At 33.9% G+C, this 24204-nt stretch overlaps 1 protein-coding gene across 1 annotated transcript in view; it reads left to right on the top strand.

Moving 5' to 3' along the window:
• Positions 1–24204, top strand: part of KCNH8 (potassium voltage-gated channel subfamily H member 8) — a 340011-nt gene that overhangs the window by 207179 nt on the left and 108628 nt on the right. The window contains exons 6-7 of the mRNA XM_003924923.4: positions 8901–9058; positions 13236–13443. Of these exons, the coding sequence (XP_003924972.2) occupies positions 8901–9058; positions 13236–13443 (366 nt within the window). The remainder of the gene's footprint in view (positions 1–8900; positions 9059–13235; positions 13444–24204) is intronic.

Consider the following 24204-nt stretch of genomic DNA (forward strand, 5'->3'; position numbering starts at 1 on the left):
TTTTTTCCCTAATGAGCATACATGTGTGATTTCATTTTGGGATGAGCATCAAATGTATTAACACATTTTTTATTATTTATCTCAGTGTTCATTAATTTCTTTTTTGAGACAGAGTCTCACTCTGTCTCCCAGGCTGGAGTACAGTGGCACAATCTTAAGGGCTCATTGCAGCTTTGGCCTCCTGGGCTCAAGCAATTCTCCTGCCTCAGCCTCCTGAGTAGCTGGGACTACAGGCACCTGCCACCACACCCAGCTGACTTATGTATTTTTAATAGAGATGGGGTTTCACCCCGTTAATCAGGCTGGTCTCGAACTCCTTATCTCATGTGATCCACTCACCTCAGCCTCTCAAGGAACTGGGATTACAGGCATGAGCCATCATGCCCAGCCAAGTGTTCATTAATTCTAGGCTTTATAACTTGAATAATTAATATTTACTTCAAATGAAACTAATAACACTCATTGTTAATTTTTTAATTCCTTGATTGAATATTATAGATTAGATGGTTCTTGTATTTTCTATTTTTACTTAAACTTGGAAATTTTACCATCTAATAACTACATCTATAAACACAATGAATGTGTCATAATTTTCTATAATTAAGACTAATTAAATAAGGTTTTTTTAGTATGCTGATGTTTAATCATTAAATTATTTTTATTAAAAATGATTAAATGTGTCCAAAGTTCAATATCTAATTTGGAGTTACATATACTAAAAAAGTGAATAATTTAGAGGGAGTCAAAATAGATGGTCTGTTCATATATCAATGGGCATGTTACATGAAAGTCTGTTGATATGGTAAACTTACATAACAAAAGCAATGCACACGACTGATATGACACAAATGATTAGTTGTAGACAAGTGGGGAATATTAAAGATCCACTGGTAGTATACACTGTCTCCTCTGATCCACAAGCAAGATCACAGTTGTATTTACGCATCTACAGCTTGAATGACTGCAGATTAATAAAATTATGAAATCTTATGGTTACCAGAAAAAAAGCATGCCTCTTTTGGATGCCTTGTTCATCTTTGAGTGTCAGGGGCTCTGCACAAGGCAAAGAACACAAGGCCTCAATAGCACTATTTTATGATGCTTATGTATGTTAAAAAGCTGAAAGGTATACCTATGCTCTAGCTTTTCCAATAAGAACCCAAGCAGCTGGTTTACCACATGGGTGGGGATGCAGAATTCATTTTGGCTTGAAAAGGCCAGAGATAAACAGTACAATACTCTCACACAGTGCTGGGCAGTAGCATTGAACTGTAGCTACTCATCAGCCATGCTTACACAAAGACAGAGCCTCGCTTTGTCTCCAGGCGTCAGGCGCCAGGCTGGAGTGCAGTGGCTCGATCTTGGCTCACTTCATTTTGCCTCTTGGGTTTAGGCAATTCTCCTACCTCAGTCTCCCAAGTAGCTGGGACTACAGACACGTGACACCAAGCCCAGCTAATTTTTGTATTTTAGTAGAGATGGGGTTTCACCAAGTTGGCCAGGATGGTCTCGATCTCTTGACCTTATGCTCCACTTGCCTCAGCCTCCCAAACTGCTGCAATTACAGGCATGAGGCACTGCGCCCAGCTTTAGCAAATCTTTTGTTATAGTATTTGTCTTCCTTTTCTCCCTTCTTCCTACGTATTTCCTCATTTTTATTCTCCTTTTCATCTTTACCTAATGCCAATATCTGTTTAATAAATATTAGTTCCCAGCTGATTTTATCCTAAAAAAAAATACTTCTCTATTAGGAGAAGTATGTATGAAAAACAATGACATTTGTGGGTTTAAGTTGGCAAAAGTTCACTTCAATAAATAGTAATAAAAGGTTTTATTTAAACCTTGACAATTTAATAAGGCTGCATTATTTGAAGTATTGAAACTAATTCTAAACACGTTCGAAGAACTATTATCCCACCCAATAAGAAAAAAAATTAAATTTATAACATCAAGTGTTAGCAAGGCTATAGAATAACAAGAACTCTGGAAACAATGCTGATGGGAATTGTACATATTTGCTCCTGTCTCCCACAATGGCAAGACCACTGCTGGGATGGTAAATTTAATTCTAAGTACCTTACAAGAGTGATTTTCTTTTTCTTTATTGCACTAAAGACTTGAAAATTCCTTTTCAAAATGAAAGTTGATGAGGAGGCTTATAATATATAAAATGAATGAAAAGTTAGCCTAAAACTTGGAAAGGGTGGGTGGGTGGAGGTAGAACCCAAATGCTTCCTTTCTTCCATGAGGCTTTTGTGAAAACCACCAAACTAGAGAGCATCATCAGGGCTATGAAGAGGAAACCACATCAATAAGAGGTGGTTGAAAGAAATAAAGATACTCAACCTGGAAACAAAGATGAACTTGATGGCTGATCTCAGATATTTGTAGAAAGAATGTTTGGCTGGGAGAGGGCAATGTCTTCCATGCGGCTACTGAGAACAAAAGTAGAATAAAGGAAAGGAAGTTATGAGAATGAAGGTGTTTCCTTTGACTTAAGAAAATTAAGGTGGTGGATGCTCCACTTATATTGATTTGATCTTCATCAATTATATGAATGTATTAAACTATATGCACCTCCAAAAGATGTACATTTATTATGTATCAATAGAAAAATGAAAATTTTTCTAAAACATGAAAAAATAACTACCTAATGATGGATATGGCCAACTAATGCAACTATGAATAACTGACCCTACAAATACAAAGTAAAAGCTAATACCAGCATCAACTACACCTCAGTCTACCTGATTGCTTTTTGTCAGCTTCATTTTTTCTCCTAAATATAGTTGTTCTTAAATGCTGTTTCTCACTGGACCTATGCTATTTCATAAATCTTTCACCTCAGGTCAACAAGAGGGATAAATCTGACAAGAAGAGCAAGGGTCAAGTGATATGAAACTCTCATCCACTAATATTGGCAATCAATTGCAATTATTCTTAGGATTGTTAGTCCCTCAAGCCTCTCTTCATTAATCAGCTCTCTATTCATTCATTCCACACCTTCTAGCTCAGATTTGCTGTGATATTATATTGTATTTGAAAGAGTGCCTCATAAGCAATGAAAAAACCAGAGTATCTTTAGAATATTAGTCAGCAGCTGGTTTGATTAAATATCCCTTGGCCCAGGCTGTACTACATTGATTAATTTTTAAAGAAATGGCTAAATGAAGACATTAATTATTTGTATGTGGTGCATATGCTTTCATGCACACTATTGTATCTTAATTTACTTTTTAACAAGTAAGCCAGTATGATTTTAAAATTATTTCCCCATCTGTCATGCATGCTAATAAAGAAACCTACTAATTTATGGCATATTAATTTTAACCTTTTTGTGCTTTCTAGTTACATAGTTCTTGAGGAAATCAAACTAGAAAAAAAATGGATTTAGCCTTTCTGCTTTTTAGTCCACATAAATAGACATAAGCGAGACCAGTAAAATACTCACTTTTGGCAGCCTTAACAATATGGAAACAGCCTATGTACACATTTTTCTCTTGATTGTCTTTTTAAAATCATTCTGTGTAAATCTGAAGTATAATAAGGCAAACTTTATGTCCCCCAAAAAGATGTACATTTATCATGTATCAGTAGAAAAAAGAAACTTTTTCTAAAACATGAAAAAAATAACTACCTAATGATGGACATGGCCAACTAGTGCAAAATAATTAACTGTCATCTGATGCATTAGATAATTACATTCTGCTTCTTTTGCATGGGTATATTATGATGAGTGTTTTGGAAATTCTATAGACCACAGAGAGTATTTATGGTAATTCTCTATTACCCTGCTTGTTTACTCATTATGTGTGATACCAATACCATGTACCATAAAGGATTGTTTTATGCATATATAAGCACATGGAGACATTAAGGTTTCCAGGTGAGAAATTGTTTTGGATTAATTTGTCATGGATTTTTAAATTTCTTAAAAATTTAAACTGTGTATGTAAGTGTGTGTTTTGCACTTATGGACAATTGCGCAAATTGATCATAAATGAAATTAACAAGACCAATTGCATATAAAACTGTAGATATTAATGAATACACTTCTATATATTTTTCAACATACAGCTGAAAAACATTATTCTTATGCTTCTGGACCCTCAAAACTAAAAGTTATACTGCTGCTTTCAGATGGGTTATGTACTGTCTGGAGATCACATTCTTATTGCAATATTTAAATATTTGCTGATTTGATTAGCCAAAAATACAGACATCTTTAAGGGAGAGAGATAGCTACAGGGGGAGGAGCAGCTGCATTCAGTGTTTGTGAAGTTCCACTCTTTTTCTATGATTCTGTCATGAGGGACACCAGATCCAGAAAGCTCTTTCTTCCACATCACAATCTTTTGCGTCTGTGCTTCCTTCACTTTCAAAGAAGAACTTGTACTTGCCCTCTCTACAGTTCTCTTAAATGGAAGGCAGTATTTGCAAACATTGAGTTATCAATGTGTACATTGCTGTTTGTGTACAACAGCACCACATCCTCATTACTGAATAGAAAACAGAGTGAATTCTCTGTTATCCCTGAACAAAAGCTTAGTCCTTGTACTTTCAGAATCAAAGACAGTTCATCTCGCCATGTTTAATTCTGTGACTCTAATTTGATATTATTTTACCTGGGTAGTGCTGATGCTGAATTTGATCTAAGGACTACAATCAGAAATGCATTTCCTTGCACTGACCTATTGTTACTTCCTCTAAAATATATTTAGAAGTACAGTAATCATTTAGATAATGGAGAGAAAATGGGATTGAATGTCAAAAGATATCCTTTCTCCCTCTTGCTTGCTAGCTGCATGACTTCAAACAATTAAATCTCCTGAGTCACTGTTAAAATGCAAGAGATACTAGTCCACCTGAGAGATTGCAGGGGAAACATTCAAATTAATGAATGTGAAAGTGTTTTGTAAATATACCAGGACTATGTCTGTTCTTAGAGTATGGCAAAAGTATTTTTTTTGCTTTGAAATCAGCTACCGAAAAATGATATCTTAGAAAATAATATATATCTCGGTTTTTCCCTGCAAAGAAACCAAAAAATTTTCAAGTATTTCAAAAATAGATTTGTAGAGATGTTTTATTCTTTTACTATTATCTATTTATGTATGAAAGTCTTACAATTCTTTTGAAATCAAATTTAGCATATTTCTTTTCATTCCATTAACTCAGTTGAATATTTTTTTAAAAAGCTCTCTAAACTAATATTCTAAACTAATATTCTGTAATGAGTTATCCAAGAAAATACCTGCTCTTTTCAGAACTACTATTTTGTTCTTTAGTCAACCACATAACTAACCATGTAGCTTTAAAAATGTCACTGTTATCAATCAACCATAGGTCATTAACTTCATTCATTCTTCCATTCATGGGAGCGCCCCTGGTATGTATACAGATGATGGCAATGGGTGTTCTGTGAAAATTGTGGTTGACCTCATGGCCACGTATTTAAGGAATTTATCTCTTTAATTTTATAACAAACTTATGGGCTTACCTCAGCCTATATTGCAGAAACCAAATAACATTAATGAGCTTAATAAACAACTCTGGATTTTCTTACTCATGAGATGAGAATTCAAATGCTTCACCTGTGCTTCCTTTTAGAAAACATGAAATTGAAATCTTTGCTTTATTTCAAAGAGGATACCCTGAGGTACTAAGTTGCATTGCTAATGCAGAGGTACATAAACCTAAAAAGATAAAGAGGAAGAGTGAACATTCACATGCTCTCTTTATAGTCTGTTGGCATTCCACTGACTTAACTCTCTCTTGATGGCCATGCTTCCATGGTCCAGTGGTGTTTTGCCACCACAGTGTTTTAACTGTGCAGTGGAATTCACCTGGGATTGTTTTTAATCCCATTGTAAGTGCTTTACTAATTAGCTTCATTCTTTCATATTCTCAAAATTAACAAAATTATTGAGATATTTTTATTTTTTGATAAAAATATCACTCTTAATAATGCAGTATTTAAAAGTTAGATCATTCACAATAGACTAAAGCAACTATTGTATTCTTTTTGGGTCACCCAGAACTTGCCTCCAGATCTGTGATGAGACCAGTCTCCGTGAATATATCAAAACCCAAAGTCCTAAACTGGAGTTCAGGTGACTTGGATTTGGGTCTCACTCTTTCACTAACTTGCTGAAAGATGTAATCCTGTGCTTCAGTTTTATCAAATGTATCACCCAGGGCAAGTCACTTGAACTCTTTTATGCCTCAATTTCCTCTTCTGCAAAAGGAGATAATAAAAATGACCACCTCTTAGCATTGTTGTAAGACATCAATCAGATCATGACAATCAAGGGCTTAGAACTGTACTGGGCTCATACTAAGAACTTATGTATTATCTATAATAATACTAAACTGCCTTGCCGTAACTCCTGTGTATTTCACCTCACAAGGCTATACTGAGAATCATGACGTAATAAGTATTGTATTAGTTTTCTTACTGATGCATAGCAAGCTTATGAGCTTAAAACCACATCCATTTACTGTCTCACAGTTGCTATACATCAGAAGTCCAGGGATGGCTTAGTTGGATCCTCTGATCAGCAATTCAAAAGGCTGACATCAAAGTGTCAGCTGAATTGTGTTTTTTTGACTCTCAGGATCTTCTTTCAATTTCACAGGGCTGTTGGAAGAAGTCATTTTCTTGTGGTTGTAGGACCAAGGTTCCCACTTTCTTGCTAGATGTTAGCCAGAGGTTGCTGTCAGCAACTGGAGGCTGCCTGCTGTTCCCTGCCATATGACCCTCTCCATAAGATGGCAGGTGCTTTCCTCCAGGCCAGCAGGAGTGTGTCTCACTGACTTCCAATCCCTTGCCACCAGCTGAAGAAAATTCTCTTGCCTTATTAGGTCAGGCCACCCAATGTTGTCTTCCTTTAGCCATGTCATGTAACTAATTATGGATTAACATGTCAACATGTTCATAGGTGCCAGCTTCACAAGAGATCATATGAGGGCAAGGGTCACTGGTCACTGGTGTTATTTTAGAATTCTGCCTTCCACAAATATGAACATGAAGTGAAAAAGTAAAATAACATACAAAGTGAACATTATCATGAGTAATTTTATCATTGTTGTCATCACGATCATGATATCAATAAATTCTTTTTCATCTTTTTTCTAAATTTAGCAACAGGGTCTTTATGCCCAGGTAGGAGGTTCTTGGCTATTCTCAGTTATGATATTTGTGTACTACAGTGTCAAATTCTAGGGCTCAAGCAGTCCTCCATAATAGCTGGGACTACAGGCATGCACCACAGTGCCCAGAATATCAACAAATTTTTAACCTCATACAACACTGTTCTACTTATTTTTGGTGTTTTAAATTAGATGCAAAGAGTATCCCAATTCATTTGATAATGATAGAACTCAGAGCCTCGCATTGGCTTCATAACTCCTTGAATTCCTAATCTCATTGACTGAGATATTTACTTCCTGCCTTCTCTGCTTTAATCCTTGGGTAAGTGAACTCTGACTCTCCCCAAAAATAGAGTTCCATGGATAAATGTCTTTCTGTTAGAGTCACCAGACCATAAGATACTCAGAAAGTATCATCATTACATGTGTACACCAACCCTGAAATTCCCTGTGTCCTGGTTTTACTCAATCTTAAAACAAATTAAGGAAAAGGTAATATTTTCCAATGTCTTAATGATAGTTAATGCAGGAACTAAAAGGACAGTCTCAGAGATGTTTATTCATAAATAGCAGGAGTGAACAAAAAAAGACCCACTTAGCTGTGGTGTTGTCATTTGATCAACACTCAAGAGGACCTCATATATTGTAAAATACTCAGTAATATATAACTAAATAATGATGCAGGGAAAGATTGAAAATAATTGCATTTTCATTAAAATGGAATTTAACCTTTAAATCCACACAGGAAACTACCAGTACTTTGTTAATAGGAGTGTCTTCAGGGCAGGGCTGAATCCTGTATCAACACAAAGATTAGTGAAAGTTTTATACATAGAAATAAGTAATATTATATAAAATAAGGAATATAGACTTCAGATTATATTTAATGGGTTTTTTTTTTTTTTTTTTTTTTTTTTTTTTGAAACAGAGTCTCATTCTGTTGCCCAGGCTGGAGTGCTGTGGTGTAAGCATGGCTCACTGAAGCCACAATCTCCTGGGCTAAAGTGATTCTCTCACCTCAGTTTCTGGAGTAGATGGGACTACAGATGTGTGCCAGTATACTCAGCTAATCTTTTTTATTGTAGTAGGAATGAAGTCTCACCTTGTTGCCTGGGCCGGTCTTGAACTCCTTTGCTCAGGCAATTCTCTTGCTTCATCCTCCCAAAGTGCTGCATTACAGGCATGAGCCACCATACCTGACCTGTATCTGTATTAAAACTTGACTCTGCCACTCTTGGCAATATAATCTTGGATGAGTTACTTTTTCTTCCTGGGATATAATTTCTGCCTCTGTAGTCAGAGTAACACTGTCTACTTCAGGAGATACACTGAGGTTTAAGTGAAAAACCCTATACCAAGCTCTTAGAACAATATCGAGTACATAGTGAACACTTAGTAAGTGACAACTATTGTTTCTATTGCTGCAATTGTTTATTTTAATAATCTTAAAGTGTGGTTCCATATCTGGAACATATTATGTGCTCGGAAAATATTACATCTTTCACCCTTCTTCAGTATCTATTGAGGTGAACTGGATCTGTAGAGGAGAATATTTGGGATAGTATCAATATTAACTAGGTTAAGTGGTTACTGTTTTCCTAATTTTATTTAATTTTCTATAATTTTCTTCCTCCCTTCCTTCCTACTTGCTTGCCTGTCTTCCTTCCTTTCTTCTATCATTGTCTTTCCTACCTTCTTTCTTCTCTGTCTTTTCCTTTTATTTCTCAATCTTTTTTTTTTCCAAGCAGATATTATTTTAAATTTCCGAACAACTTATGTCAGCAAGTCTGGCCAAGTTATCTTTGAAGCAAGATCAATTTGCATCCACTATGTCACAACCTGGTTCATCATTGATTTAATCGCTGCCCTGCCATTTGATCTCCTGTATGCTTTCAACGTCACAGTGGTGAGTAAAGAGCTCCCCGCCACATGGCCTTTAAGGTTTTTATTTATTTTTCCCATGTTTAGGTTTTAAATGTTTGTGGCAATTTATGCTTCCAGGGTTTTGTGCCTTCTTCAGTAAAGATGCCCTGATGTCCAATGATATACAGGCCAGATTCTTCAGTTGATGAAATTATTTCCTTTTGAAATTCATGTTACCTGTTCCCACTTTTTAAAATACCTAGAACCAGGAAATACAAATATGCTGAATTTATCATAAATACTGACCCACTAAACAAATTCTTTAATAAGGAAATCATCTGTAGGAATTTAAGTATCACTTTATATTACCTAGGCAGATACTTGTCTCAAGATTTTGCTGGAAAGTTTGAAGTGGTTTTTTTTCTGCTTTTATGACCCTTAACTCTATACTTCTTTAGCATTTTGCTACTCATTGGCAAAACCAACTGAAGACTGATCCAGATAGAGAGGACTGCTGAATTTAAATAAGGGAATTCAACCACTTCTTAGAGGTTCTCGTAAAACTGTTGGATGAAGCAAAAACCTAAATGATATGACTAATGTAAAACTTTAGAGTTCTCTTGAATTTGCATGAATCCTTGTACGTTTGTTTTCTTGCTCTAAATCCCTCACCCTCATGCAGCCTCACAGAACATAAAACATATCACTTGCAGTAGTAGCCATTTTTATTGTTTAATGATTGGTATTCTTAAAAGTATTAAATGCTCCCTTATAACGAAACTTTTAGAGAGGCCATTTGTGAAGCAGTAATGCAATTTTCTGCTAGAGTAACCAATTATGGCACGTAAAAAATTATTAAACATTAGTTTAAATTAAGCAGATTTTCTAGTCAGTTGACAGTACTTCATAGAAATCATATCCTCTTTTAAAAATTTAAAGGCATAGTTATCAATATTAAACACAATAATCACTGTTTCAAATACAGTTATTATTAACTTCAGAATGAATATTATTAACTTCAGAATTGTGATCCTGACTTGTTAGCGCAGACTTGTGCATTTGTTAATTGCCTTTACAATAGTTTCTTTTTATTCTTTTCTTTTTAAGTTGTGAGGTTGATAATGCCAACATCTTTAAAACGTTTATGACTCAACCGAAAAGAAAGCTCCCAGGAAAAATCTAGTATATCTCAATCACTGCTACATTGAATTGTTACCTGAGCTTTCTAAAGTGCTTTTTAAGATTGAATTTGACTAGATAAGTGTACCATAATGAAACCATAATGGCTTAAAACCATGTTTTTGCAAGACTGCAAAAATAAGTATATAATTTACAAAAGGTTAAAAAATTTTCCAAATTCTCTTGGCAAATTGATTTAAATTGTTCATTAATTATTTAACACAATTCTATTTTAAATTAATTTCCTCCTTTGCTGCTAAATACTAATACATTTTTTATGTTTCATTTTTATTTGAGTACTGAGCAAATATTTTAAATATGTATATATAATTATATTGATATATAACATACATTTTTATATCATCAGCATTCTCATTGCCCAAAATTAACATGGATGAAGAAATGTCTTAAAGTCTAATTCTCATGTTTAACTAATTTTAAATATGTATATACTTTGTTATACTCCTGTTCTCTTTTCATCAATCTTATGTAATCTAACACAAACGCTTTATAAATAATAAAAGATGTAGGGCAACATCTATGTCAAAAAAAATGAAAAGAGGAAAGGAATAAATCAGTGATATTTGTTCTGCTTTTCACAGGAGTGAGCATATGAACATTTAAAAAGCTGGCACCTAAATTCATTATACCTCTTAAATTAGTTAGGACAAAACATTCTGTAATATTTGAAGAGAAAAGCTTGTTCAAGGTATTATGTTTTCTTCTCAAGAAAACATAAGTTATGAGGAACAACTTATGAGTTCTGCTGTTTACAACAAAGACTGCGAAAAAGAAACAAAGAAATAACCAAAGGTGTTTGTCTCTGAAATCTACAATGTGTCCAGTTAATGCATCTCCATAGATGACATTCGAAACTGCATACACTTTGACTTTGACTCTGCTGACAATTGCTAATGGCAGTTCTTTTAAGTACAGATCACTGCTTTTTGAAACTAGTATGTATATCACTATAAAAGGCACATGTAAGAGATAAAATTATGAATAAGACATAGGAAGAGCAATAAAGTAAAAAAGGCAGAAGTATGAATCCAAGTTCTATCACTTACTACCTGAGTGACTTACTTGGAGAAGTTTACATCAAAATATCCCTAAAATGGGCACAATATAATTCCTACAGAGTTTTTGACCGGACTCAAAATGCAACATATCTGTACAATGCTTTGCTAAATGTCTAAAACCTAGGAAAGCCTCGCAACATGTTAATTAGCATCCTCTCTCTCTCTTTTTCCTTTCTGAAATGGTCATATCCATTTGGTAAAAGGGGAAACTCCCATTTGATAGGGGGTTTTGATGAATACACCTGTCTATGAGTAGCTTATAATTCTAATCAGTGACAAATTCAGAAAAGCATCCAAAGAGTGAAAAGAATCCTCTCCTTTTTTCAGGTACATATTTCTATATAAGTCAAATATGCTTCTTTCTCCTGTCATTCTTCAAGAGCTACCATTCCAACCTTAGCAAGAATCTACTGACTCTGATGGGAGCAAGCATAATTTTTTAATGCCAGTTTTTATTGACTTCAGAATGGACATAGAACTACCTGGGTCAGCTGGACATCGAGGTTCACCTAATCTTTGCAAATTACTCTTGTTCTCATGTACAAACAAATCCACATTCTTTACTCAAACATCCCCTTTCTGGTCAGAGAAAATGGGGAGACTACATCAATAGTATCTATGCAGATGCCTTCCTCCACTTGGGACTTTTATTCCAGGTTTCATTTCACTTATAAAATTGTCACTTGTCCATCAAATTCACCTACCTATAAAATAAACTCAATCCCAGTAATATCTTTAAATAAAAGAATAGAGATTGGCATCTGACCATCTAGCTAACTACCAGCTTGAGAAACGATAGATGAGAATTTGGCTCCAAAGGAGAGGAAAGTAAAACTTGACACGAGAGAATGACAAAAAGAAATAAAAGGGCACAGCTAGCTGTTAAGTTCTTCAAGTACCTTTAAGAGTGTACTGTATTTGCGTATAGAATAATTCACAAGATTACAAGTGAAAACAATTTGATTGAATATCAATTTCTATGCTGAGCTTGAAGTGTTTGCATCTTAACTTGATAATTTATCCATTCACTTATTTAACAAATATTTATTGAGCATTTTCTATGTGTCAGGTATTGTTCTAGGCATGTTCTTCTTAGAGATAAGAGAATATGGCTAGCAAAGAAAGGAATTAGAAGTCAACTGACTCTAGATAAATACAAAAGCAAATTCTCAATGCTGTCCTTGTGCCTGTTTAAGTTTTGTAAAGGAAAGAGTGTAGTTAGTTAAAGCTATACAAAGCACCTCTGCAAAGGTACTCAGAGACTTCAGAAATTCTTGTCCATTTCATTTTAATTCCCTAAGCATGTTCAAGAGAGTGGAGAGAGAGAGAGTGAGAGCGAGAGCGAGAGCGAGAGAGAGAGAGCACGAGAGAGAGACAGAGCAAGAGAGCATGCACTCTTCAGGCAAATGTTTTCTCTGTCTGTTGATAGTGCCAGAAGTACAGCACGTGAGGGAGAAGATGCTGCTGGTACTTGTGAGCAGAAATTACTCAAGTTTTATGGGTCTACCTATTTCAAAAAATAAACCATTACTTGTATTATTACTTTCTAGGTGTTTACTTCATTTTTTCTGAATTATTGTTATAAAGCAACTTCCTTACAAAGGGAAGGGAATATGTGTAGGGGATTCGAGATATCATGGTATTCTGATACGATAATGTGTTTCAGTTGTGTATCAGAATGTATACTACTGTATTAAATGATACAGAGAGTAAAAAAAGATAACTCCTAATTAAGAGAGGTATTTATTCAAATAAATTAAATTATCCTCACTATTCTATCTTTATTCTACCATCTTTAATCCTATCATCTTCTGATATGTCAAGAATGAAGACAATTTATAAAAATAATAATATTGAAATAATTATACTTTGTTTCCAAAATTTTTAGAATGGCTTCTTAAAATTGTTGTGGCATGATTTTAACACATACACCAAGTTGTGCCGCTCTCTCTCCTACCACAGGTGTCTCTTGTGCACCTTCTAAAGACGGTGCGGCTCTTGCGTCTTTTGCGTCTGCTACAGAAGTTAGACCGCTATTCCCAACACAGCACTATCGTCCTGACTCTGCTCATGTCCATGTTTGCGCTCCTTGCACACTGGATGGCATGCATCTGGTATGTCATTGGAAAAATGGAGAGGGAAGACAACAGCCTTCTGAAGTGGGAAGTTGGTAAGGGCTTACATTTGTCACATTTTCCATTTAAAAAAAAAAAAAAAAGACTGTCGAGAACTTGGAGGAAGTGAAAGATAAATCTATAAATATATTCTTTCTCGCTGTCAATTTGTCTAATTAATTTCTAATTTTGAATTCATAATACAAGTATTTTATTTCAATAAGGTTTTCTGGAACAATCTTACTTTTCAAAAATTAATGGGTTAAACTGATAAATTACATATTGAAAATGACCATAGTTTGGCTGTAGAAGTGTTTAGATAATGTTCAGTCTTATCTTGAAATGTTCTGATGCAGGGCTATTAATAGTAAATCACTGGGCAACTGGCCTATGGCCTGTCACTACAGTATCTGAAATCATAAGAAAATTATCACTTGTATTTGAGGTGGTGAATTAATAGAAAAGATATCCTACCATCCTTCCCTTTAAATAGAGAGAGTGAGAGAGAAAGCAAATATAATAACAGACCCCACATTTAGCACATTCTGAGAATTTGTGATTATAGAAAGGTCTGGATATTTACAAACACAATTTATAGTTTTGTGTCCCCATAATACATGGTTTAAGGGAGATTTTCCAAGTGTTACATAATTCTGCATAAATGAATCTGAAACACTATGCACATGAACACATTTTTAAACTTATGTCAACCAAAGGAAATTTATAGAAAATGAAAATTCTCATAACTGTAACCCTCTATCCCAAAATATCTGCATTCTTCTCACAGTCATACCCTTTAGAGAATTGTCACAGTACCTTATGTAGAATGTAGAATATTTTTTCTTAATCTGACATTTAATCAAAAGAATCTGCTTCTTAGTTGGCTAGAAAAGCCTTCGCTTATCTTCTCCACCAAAAATCAATCTTGAACTTTTGAAAGCTCAGACCTTTGCATAGGAAACTCCCAACAGAGAAAAAGGTCCAAACCCTCCCTACCAGTACTTAATGGCTGGACATATTTGAAACATCTCTATGTTGGTCCTCATAAATGCCAATATCTCAGCATAGGACATATACAAATACTTCAAAGGCAGCACTAGAGAAAGACCTGGAGACCTTAGGAAAGCAAGTGGAGGGAATAATCTGTCCAGGTTTTTAAAAATACCTCTACACATCCAAATTTTGTTTCTGAGCTACCCAAAGCAACTGACATGTTCTGATCATTTTTATCTCAGAATTATTTTCTTATCTTGTTTATCCAAGGACTTTTTTATGTCTTGCTGTGGGTCCTCAATTCTAGGAAACAAAGGAAATGGGGAAATAAAACTACTTAGTGAAAGCAAAAATATCCTAGATAAAAATAAGTTCCAATAAGAAAGAGAAGGAGAGAGAAAGAGAAGAATTGGTTAAAAGGAGGTTCCGAGTCTGAATTGTATGTGGATGGAAACATTTTCCATCTTTCAATGTTAATTTCTTCTTTATAACTTTGTCTTGAAGGCTTCCTCATCACATACTGTGTCATCATCCTAATGGCGTTCGGTAAATTGCAACATTAGATCTCTGCCCTTTGTTTTGAAACCATATTAAAATTCTGACTTGTGGTCAGCACCTGATTCCTTTTTAGACCTGACCTGATTTTCCTCGGGCCCCAGACCTATACACTCATATTAATTTGTAAGTCTTGTCTAGTCTGAGAGTCTCCAGATGGGGAAATTTAGCTTATTCACACTCTCAAATTTAGTTATAAGAAGAAAGCTTTTTGTTTCATTTCCAACATGCCAGGCTTGCTGCAGACTTATGATCTAGCTGTTGTTTTTCTTTCCACAACATAAAAAAGTATTTATTTGTCAATGCTTAAGAAAAGCCAACAAACTGAATTGCTTCTGTATTTACCTCCTTATTTTTTTTTTTTGTATTCTTGATCCTTGCATTGTAGTTCAATGCAATGAATAGTCAAATCACAATGTAATGTTGTAAGCCAGAGCACAATCTGAGAGAGAGAGCAGTGGCATGAAGTAGTGGCAAGAAGAGCATTGGGCTCCTGTTATCATGGTTCCATTGCTAATCAGCTGTCAGATTTGCAATATTTCTTTCACCTGTCTGGGCCTCAGTTTCCTCGTCTACAATGTGAAAATCTCACCATATAATTTGAAAGTCTATTTCTCATTTCATGAGCAATGATTTTCATGGAAAAACAAACCCAAAATGTGTGCTCAATATATTTATCTAGGTATCTCAATAGATAGTAATATATCTACATATCTCGATAGACATTAATATATCTAGATATCTCGATAGATATTAAGATTTCTAGATACCTAGATAAATATATTGAGCACACATTTTGGGTTTGTTTCTCCATGAAAATCATTACTCATGAAAACAGAAAAAGACTTTCAAATGTCTATCTAGATATCTAGGTAGATATTAATGTATCTAGATAGATAGATTATAGATAGATTCTTATTATGGCCCAGTGTCCACATAAACTGTCAGAGGATATATTAGAAAGTACATCCTGTGATCATGGCATGTCAAACAATTGACATATCTTACTCACTTATGGTAGCAATGATTGAAAATTTATCTTTAGAGATTTAGATTTCTGTCCAAACACCTACTGGGATATGACTAGCAAGATTGTATGCTAATTAAGTGTATAAATACTGGGCTTATAGGCTTGTCTACAAAGACTTTCTCTTCTAAAATTACTTGCATCATTTAAATGTTCATTTAAAACATTCCCCAGCTGAGATTTGAACACAAGTTAAATAATTGTGGCCTCCTTCCCTACCTAACTTTGTAATGAAGTAGTTGAGAATTTAGCCTAATTTAGTTTTTACCCTTTAATTTGTGGACTAATAGTAAATTTTACCTTTTTGGATCCAATTACAATGAATCAAAAATTATCATACAAGTAACATTTGACAAGAGAGCATGTTGTTCCTTATATTGGTGTTTAACATTAGGTGTATAAAAATAGATACATTTTCCCAAAGAATCACATTTCTTCCTAATTATTTTTAATTGCCATGAAATGGTATTTTTTTTTTTGTTCTTTACAGCTCAACTACTTACAACTAGAGTTCATTCCAATATTTTATGTCATGATAAATCAGTGTTAATCTTTAAAAGGCATTACAGTGTTACTTCTTTATTAGGTATCTATTTTTGGAAGGAAGAATTATGCTTGTAGATGTCTTATATCAGAGGCTGGTTATGAAATGCTTTGTCTGTTATTATATTTATTTCTTTTTAATGTATTTCTATATTGTATTGTAAGGAATTTTGATGTTTAGTTTACTGTTTTATGGAATTTTAGACCTGGGAGGACCTTAGTTCAACTCATTTACTTTATGAAGAGAAATTTGGTTCTAGGTTTTACAAGCTCCATGATGAAAGGAGTTGTTGCCTATTAGATCTGCTACTCTATCTCCACTATAGTGTACAGTTTCCTGGTACATGGCAAGCATGTAAAAAATTTTTTCTTTGAATGAATCAATCTTCATGGTAGTTTACTTATTGAATCAAAATCATGATTCAATAACCTAAATTCCCTAATTATTTGTCTAGAATTCCTTCAAATAACATTTACTATTGTTAAATTATAGAGAATGAGATTTAACAACTCTTCCCAGCTAGGAATACAAAGAAGAGAACAACAACAGGATTACTTAAGCTTTGGTCATTCATTCAAAAAAGAAATTTTTAAGTGCTCCTTACATACTTGGTTCTGTATTAGGCACTGTGGATACCAAAACAAATCATAGAGTTTAAAGTCTAGTGGGAAAAATAGACAAAGATTTAATAGGTATATTACAGTGTGATGTATTTTATAAAAGGAATATGTATAGAGTAGTGGCACTAAATCTAACTAGGATGTCATCAAAGGCTTTTCAGAGATTATCTGAGTTTTAAAGGGTGAATAGGTCTTGTCTGTATAGATGCTGAGGAAACGGCATTTGTGACAGCAGGTTTACTAATATATTAAGCAATGCACTTGCACAGAAGGTGAATGGGGGTATGGTAGAAAGGGAATGAGGCTGGAGGTAGGTAGGTAGAGACCAGATCTTTAAAGGCTGTGCTGAGCTTTAGAGTGTGGACTTCATCATAAGATACGTGAGGGATAAAGTTCTCTTGAACAGAGATCTTTCGAATATAGAGCGCCACCAAATGGGGAGATGTTGCACTCTGCTTCATTTTCAGACTGTAAAATGACAATAATAATAGTGCCAATCTCAATGGGATTGCCAGTATTAAATTAGGCAACATATATAGAGCATTTAGATTTGTACCTAGTAAGGGTATTGTATTACGACAATTACTTCTAATAAAAGACAGAACCATGAACTACTGAATACTTATTATTTTATGTATGAAAGTTATTTAAAAATAGCTTTAAAAGTATAGCCTTCATATTTAGTTTGGTGCTGGACAACAAATTATATACTTTTGCATATCATCAAAATAATTTGTGCCACCTTTCAATTGGAAAGTCAGTCTCTGAAAAATTTTTATATAGGCTTGCAATTGCACACACATAGGAGTTTTTTTCTTTCAGGTTCATATAGGAGGCAAGTCCTACATCAACTTTATAAGCTTGTTAGGATATATCCAGTTTTTATGGAATTTAGATATAGCGCTTAAGGTTAAGATTAAACACTGTATTAAAGAGACATCACAACTCAATCAGAGAGTACTTTTCACAATTTAGTTTTGGGGAGGCTGCAAGGAAATGTTTCAGAATAATCAATCTCTTTGCAGGGAATGGAGGATGCTTTATTTGTTTACTACAAGATGACATCAATACCCAGCTAAAATTGTACAATTAGACTTTGCGTATTTTCTTATATCTCAATTAATATATGTATATATTATATTAGCTACAGTTCAATCTAAAGTTCAATCAAAAGTTCAATCAATGATATTGAATTAGTCTCCAAAGAACTCCATTAGCATCCTAATATGAGTTCTGATTTGCAGCTCAAAAGATTCAGGTCTGAACCCTGCCTCATGGATTTACCAGGCATATGATTTTGACCAAAATGACCTCAAAGTTGGTTTTTCATTAAACAATCTCAGTTTTTTCATCTATGAGTGCGGTAATACTGACTCTCATGAGTACTCACTTCACATAGTATCTGGGACATAGTATGTCCTTGTAGGTGTTAACTGCCACCGTTATCACCACCACCTCTGCTCTTATTGTAACTGAAGCCCTCTCTTAACTCCACCCACCTGTTCAAACTTATATCAATGAGCAATATAGAACTGAAATAACAATACTCTTAAAGTCTAGTGAAGAGGTGATATTTCTGTATCAGTCATGATACTTGATTGCAAGTAAAAACAAAAAAAGAATTCATTAGCAGGGCATGTAGACTCAGAATTAGAAGGATATAAAACAAGACTGGCAAAAGAACATGAGCTGAGATAGCCCCAGATTGCCAATTTCAAGTTCAAAACATGTTTCTGTCTGTAGATCCTGTGCAGGAGTCCTAACCTCTCCTGCACCTCTTATTCACAGTGCCTGAGAAAAGAATTCAATTGATCAAGCTTAAATCATGTGCTCAGACACAAACTGCCAGGACAAGGAGACTCTTTCCATCTTACCCTTCCATGATGGAAAGTGGAGTCCTGTGTCTCTGCATTACAAAAAAAAAAAAAAAAAAAAAAGGCATTATTCACAAACAGTATGATGTCAGATGAAATTAGCTGAAATATGGAGTTGTAATTTTCAGTGCATCTTGCTCACTGTAACACAATCTGTGTTCCTTATGTGAGTCTAACAGTGGAATCCCACTTACCAATCTGTGTTTCCTCAGCGGTAACAGATTACATCTTGGTCAGTAGCTCCCGTTTTATAGATAAAATATTACCTGATGATCTTTTTCAAAATTATCTCTAAGACTATGACAAGCTGAACTTTAAAATAAATAATCTACTTCAAAGGTCAAAAAATATTTTGTAATAGAGAGGAAGCTCTTTTATCTCTTACCCTTTGGCTGAAGCAGGCATGTCCATTGCAAATGCTTAACAGTGTATCTGTATCATGCAGGGCAGGGCAGGAAGGCCAAGAATCTAGAATGGGGAAAAAGGATTAAGTCAGACATCATCTTCAAATTTTCATTGACAATTTTAATCCTAAGTCTCCTGATCCTTGTTGGATAAAAACTCCTAAAAGCTGATTGATTTGAAGGGCTCTCTAGTTATTAACTACTTAGCATTCACAAGCCTTATGGAAGAAAAAAAATAATAACCAGGCTTATGATGCTGTGATCTGATTACTTCAATAACTGCATTGGTTTTCCTGGAGAAAGTAGAATTTACTAACCCTATTTTTTCAGTTTACATAAAAGATTATAAGATCTTTTAGACATAACCCTTACTTATAGATTCTCATTCTTCAGAATGCATGAGATAAAGAGGAAAAAATCTAAAATCAAGGTTTCCAGCCATTAAAGTGGACACTAATAAAGGACTCCTGATTATTATTTTTTAAAAAACAGTATGTTAAACCTTTTTTTAAAAAAATAGCACTGGAATGACCCGAGGATCTCCCTTAATATAAATTATAATTCAGGAAGTCTGAGGTGGAGTCAAGACCCTTCTCTGTTTTAAACAAACTCCAGAGTGACCCTAGTGTCACTGGTCCCATACAGCACACCGTGGATGGCAAGGTTTTTAAAATGTCTCGAGACTTTTGAGGAAGTTAATACTCCCAGTTGTAAACAGTGCCAACCAGTAACAATTCAGTCCTTTCTGTCCTTTTCCATTGTTCTATACTTTTTCAATCCCCAATACATCTGCAAACTTATTTGAATGTAGTTTATTTCTAATGGACAAAGGAGGTTTATCTAAAAGCAATTAACCTCAATACTGAAGTAGTACAACATAGTACTTAAAATGTCATTACAAACAATTTATATTACTGATAGTTTCAGAAAACTCAAATCAAATAACACGCGTTTTGAAAATGTTGTCAATGCTTTGTTCTATTTTCATCAGGGCTTCTAGACAACAGAAAATATTTCCATGTTTTAGAAGTAAGATTTTACTCTTTGGTCAAAAGAAGCAAATGGTATATTTTAAAAACTCAGAATTTTTTTTATATTAATAAACTTTGCATATTATAAAAGTTGTGGAAATAAAGTATATGTAGCAATGTCTAATTATGAAGTTGCATTATCTCTGCAGTCTGATCTTGTATTTAAAGATTAACTGGGCATGTAGATAGTAAGAAACACAGAAATTTGCATTTAATTGCATAATATTCTCAGTTCTTTGAAAGGGAATTCCTGCGTTTCTGGTAGCAGACAGGGAGTTAATATGATTTCAAGTTGCTACAGTTGCTTAAGAGGAGAAAATTCTTATACCTAGAAAGGAATGAAGCTATAATATACTCAGAATCTTTGCATGACAGTTCCAAATGTGTTCACACTTCAGACCAAACACTCCAAACAACGAAGATTCCATTATCGTGTAAGTTTGAGAAATGCCGCACACTGCCTCCCTGTTCTTAAAGACTGACACGGTATATTAGCAGAGTGTAAGCTCAGAGAAATCCTGAAGAAATTGATTAAACTTTGCTAAAAGAAATGTTGCATAAATTTATTTTATATCATAAACCTTTTCTTTTTGTACATATTATTAATAATCTATTAACATTCTATCCTGTGAATTTGAAGTTTTAAAAACACACCTTAGGAAAAGTTACTAAAACCAATATAATTATAGGAAGAATAATCATGATTTTAATCTTTTAAAAATATAGATATCACATGTATCATCCCACAGTATATCTACAAAAACAGGGAGAGATTATTGTCACAAAATGGAAATAAAAATGCCTACCTAGAAAATCACTGGTGAGCTTAAATAAAAACGTATATGAAAGCAGCTTACAAACTGAAAAGTGCTAAAGTGCTATACAATTGTGACGTGTTATTTTTGGGTCATAGTTAACAGTTACACACAGATATACGTACATGTATATGTGTATATGTATGCATGTATAAGAAAGAGAGACAGGAATATATATACTCTACACCACAAATTCCTGTGTTCGTGTTCTCCACGATACTGATCATAGCATGCGTGTAGAGAGTAGATGCACAATACATGTATTTGAGTGAATAGATGCAGGAATAAGTGGGTGAACAACAAATAGGGATTCTGTACCATATTATGAGGGCACCCCTTCAGCTTAAAAGAGAAAGACATTGTGAAATCAGTCTTCCTTCAGTGTTTGGAAGTCATGCTCGTTCTGTACTTCCTCATAGCATCTCGTCACTTATACTGCACTGTTATACGCCATTCTCATTACTCATTTGGTTAAAACGATTTGCCTAAAATATAGACAATAAAGTTATAGGAAACCAAAAGTCAGGATTGTATTTCTATTGAATAGTCTATTCTTTTGGATATTTTGGCTACCCAAATACTGAGTTTCCTTGGTACTCAGATCACACTTGAGGAGAAACTGTTTCGGTTTTCTCTAAAAAGATGTTGTAATACCTGACAATTATTAATATAAGTTCTATTAAGCATTTATAAGTGTCACAAGTTAATCCATTTGGGTTTGGTTTTCTGATTTATAAAACATTATCCAAGTGTACCTTGCCCCTAAACTGTCTTGCTCTTTTTTGAAAATCATTGACCTTTTATGCAATAATTAACTTGCAATCTACACTCTACATATTCCTCACATCTACTAAAAATCTCCTACAAACAATTGTTCATTTTCTTCTGTTTCCCATCACCCCAGGAAACACATACATAAGGAATGAATATATATATATATATATATATATATATATATATATATATATATATTTCACATTCTATTGTGAAATTATTTTTATATGAATTATTATTCACATTTATATGGTATATATATGTGTGTGTGTGTGTATATATATATATATATATATATATATATATATATATTCCTTCTATTGATGGTATTACTAAAGGACAGTATTATCCCCTTCAAGGAAGAGCATATCGCAAACTCCAAATCATTGGTCTACTTGTAATTTTATTGTGAAAAATAATTACTAGATTAAGTCTACTTATTAGACTTATGGGCACTGACTACAGGTATAAGAATTAAATATTGATTAAGTCTAAGTCATTGATTTGAAATGTAAAATGTGAAATTTCAATATGCTTATAGAAAAGCACAGGTTTTGAACCACATGCACTGATATATTTTTAATCAAAACAAACAAGTTAGACAAGTAAGCTTTAATGATGAAAATAAAAATCAGACCCACAGTGTTATTGTATTCCTAAAGATAAAAGACTGTTAAGCAGCTAATCCTTGTGACTGAGGCTAAGTGTCATTCTGTAGTGATGATGTTAATCACTATGTAACTTTTATTATATGGACTTTGTTAAAGTACTTAGCATATATTTTATTGAAGCCTGTGTAATATGTTTTATATTATGCCCCATATAACATTTTAGTATGTAGATTCTAGAGGTCCTATTCCTCATCAGATGTCTTGAAATTTGTTTGAGGTTGCAGTGCATCAGTCAATTGTAAGTGTATTTTGAATTTCTTACTATGTGATAGCATCAATAAAGGCAATAAGCAATGGTTTCAGTTTTATAGAACTTTAATTTCACCAGGTTACAAGAGTAAACTAATCATTTCAACTGTTCTTCACTCTCCATCCTGTTGCTTTTTCTGTATTTCCTGTCTCAGTAAATGACTCAAGCATGCTTCCATCTTCTAGCTGCAGATAAATTTAGATTGGCACTGCTTACAGCTCTTGTTAGATCCAGAATCTCTCCAAAGAGCTGTTGCTTTCTAGTCTTATCTTCCTAGTCTCATTTTGATATGTTAGCTTTCAAGGAATGCTCTTGGCTCTTAAACATCTTGGACCATGCCCTGGACATAGATTTTAGAAGAGTGAGTCTTTTTTGAGTGTCTTCTCCAAGGTGTCTTTGTTTTAAGGCGACAGTTTGCTGACCATTCATTGGCTTCTGTGCTTCTCTGAAAGGATCCTATGATTTCAATGACGGGAGATTTTTTGCTTATCTTTGAATTCTTCCTTTCCATCCTACTAGATTTTCTTGAGTTGTGTAGTTGTTAAGATCATGGATAGTAATATGCTTCTGGTTCTGGGAGTGCCATGGACTTCTATATTTAAATGAGTTCAGTGTTGAAGACACATCCTCACACAAGAACTATGAATCTTAGGGTAGCCTAAAAGATAATATGAACATTCACAGCAAAAAATAAAAAATAAAAAGAGATTTATTTTTGGTAATGGGAGGAATGTCATGTACTGACTTGAGGTTTGGATCTAATCTAACTAATTAATTAATTTTCTAAACACCTACTCATTTTTCCAGTACCATGTGTCAAATAATCCATTTATTTCCACTAATTAAATACAGCATTTTAATTATGTATATTTATGGCTATTACTAGGCTTCATTTTTCTTCTCTTGACAGTCTAATTTTACAACAATATTGCATAGTTTTGATTATTGTACTTTAAAATTGTTGGTATAGCAGGTAGAATCGAGGCCATTTTAGCTCATTTACTTATTTAGATAAATATTAGAAAAAAACTCCCTGTCCCAAAATATCTGACATTTTAATTGGGGTTAATTTTAGAAATTAAATTAGGGAAATTAATACTTTGAGAACATTGAGAGTTCTTTTTGAATTCCAGTTCATGATATTTAATCTCCATTTATTTAAAATATTCTTTTATATAACTAAATGAAATCGTGTAATTTTCTTTACAGGTTGCACATATTTCTTATGTATATTTTTAAGTATTATGTATTTTTGTGCT

Source organism: Saimiri boliviensis, chromosome 9 (assembly GCF_048565385.1).
Source record: "Saimiri boliviensis isolate mSaiBol1 chromosome 9, mSaiBol1.pri, whole genome shotgun sequence".
NCBI classification, from domain to species: Eukaryota; Metazoa; Chordata; class Mammalia; order Primates; family Cebidae; genus Saimiri; species Saimiri boliviensis.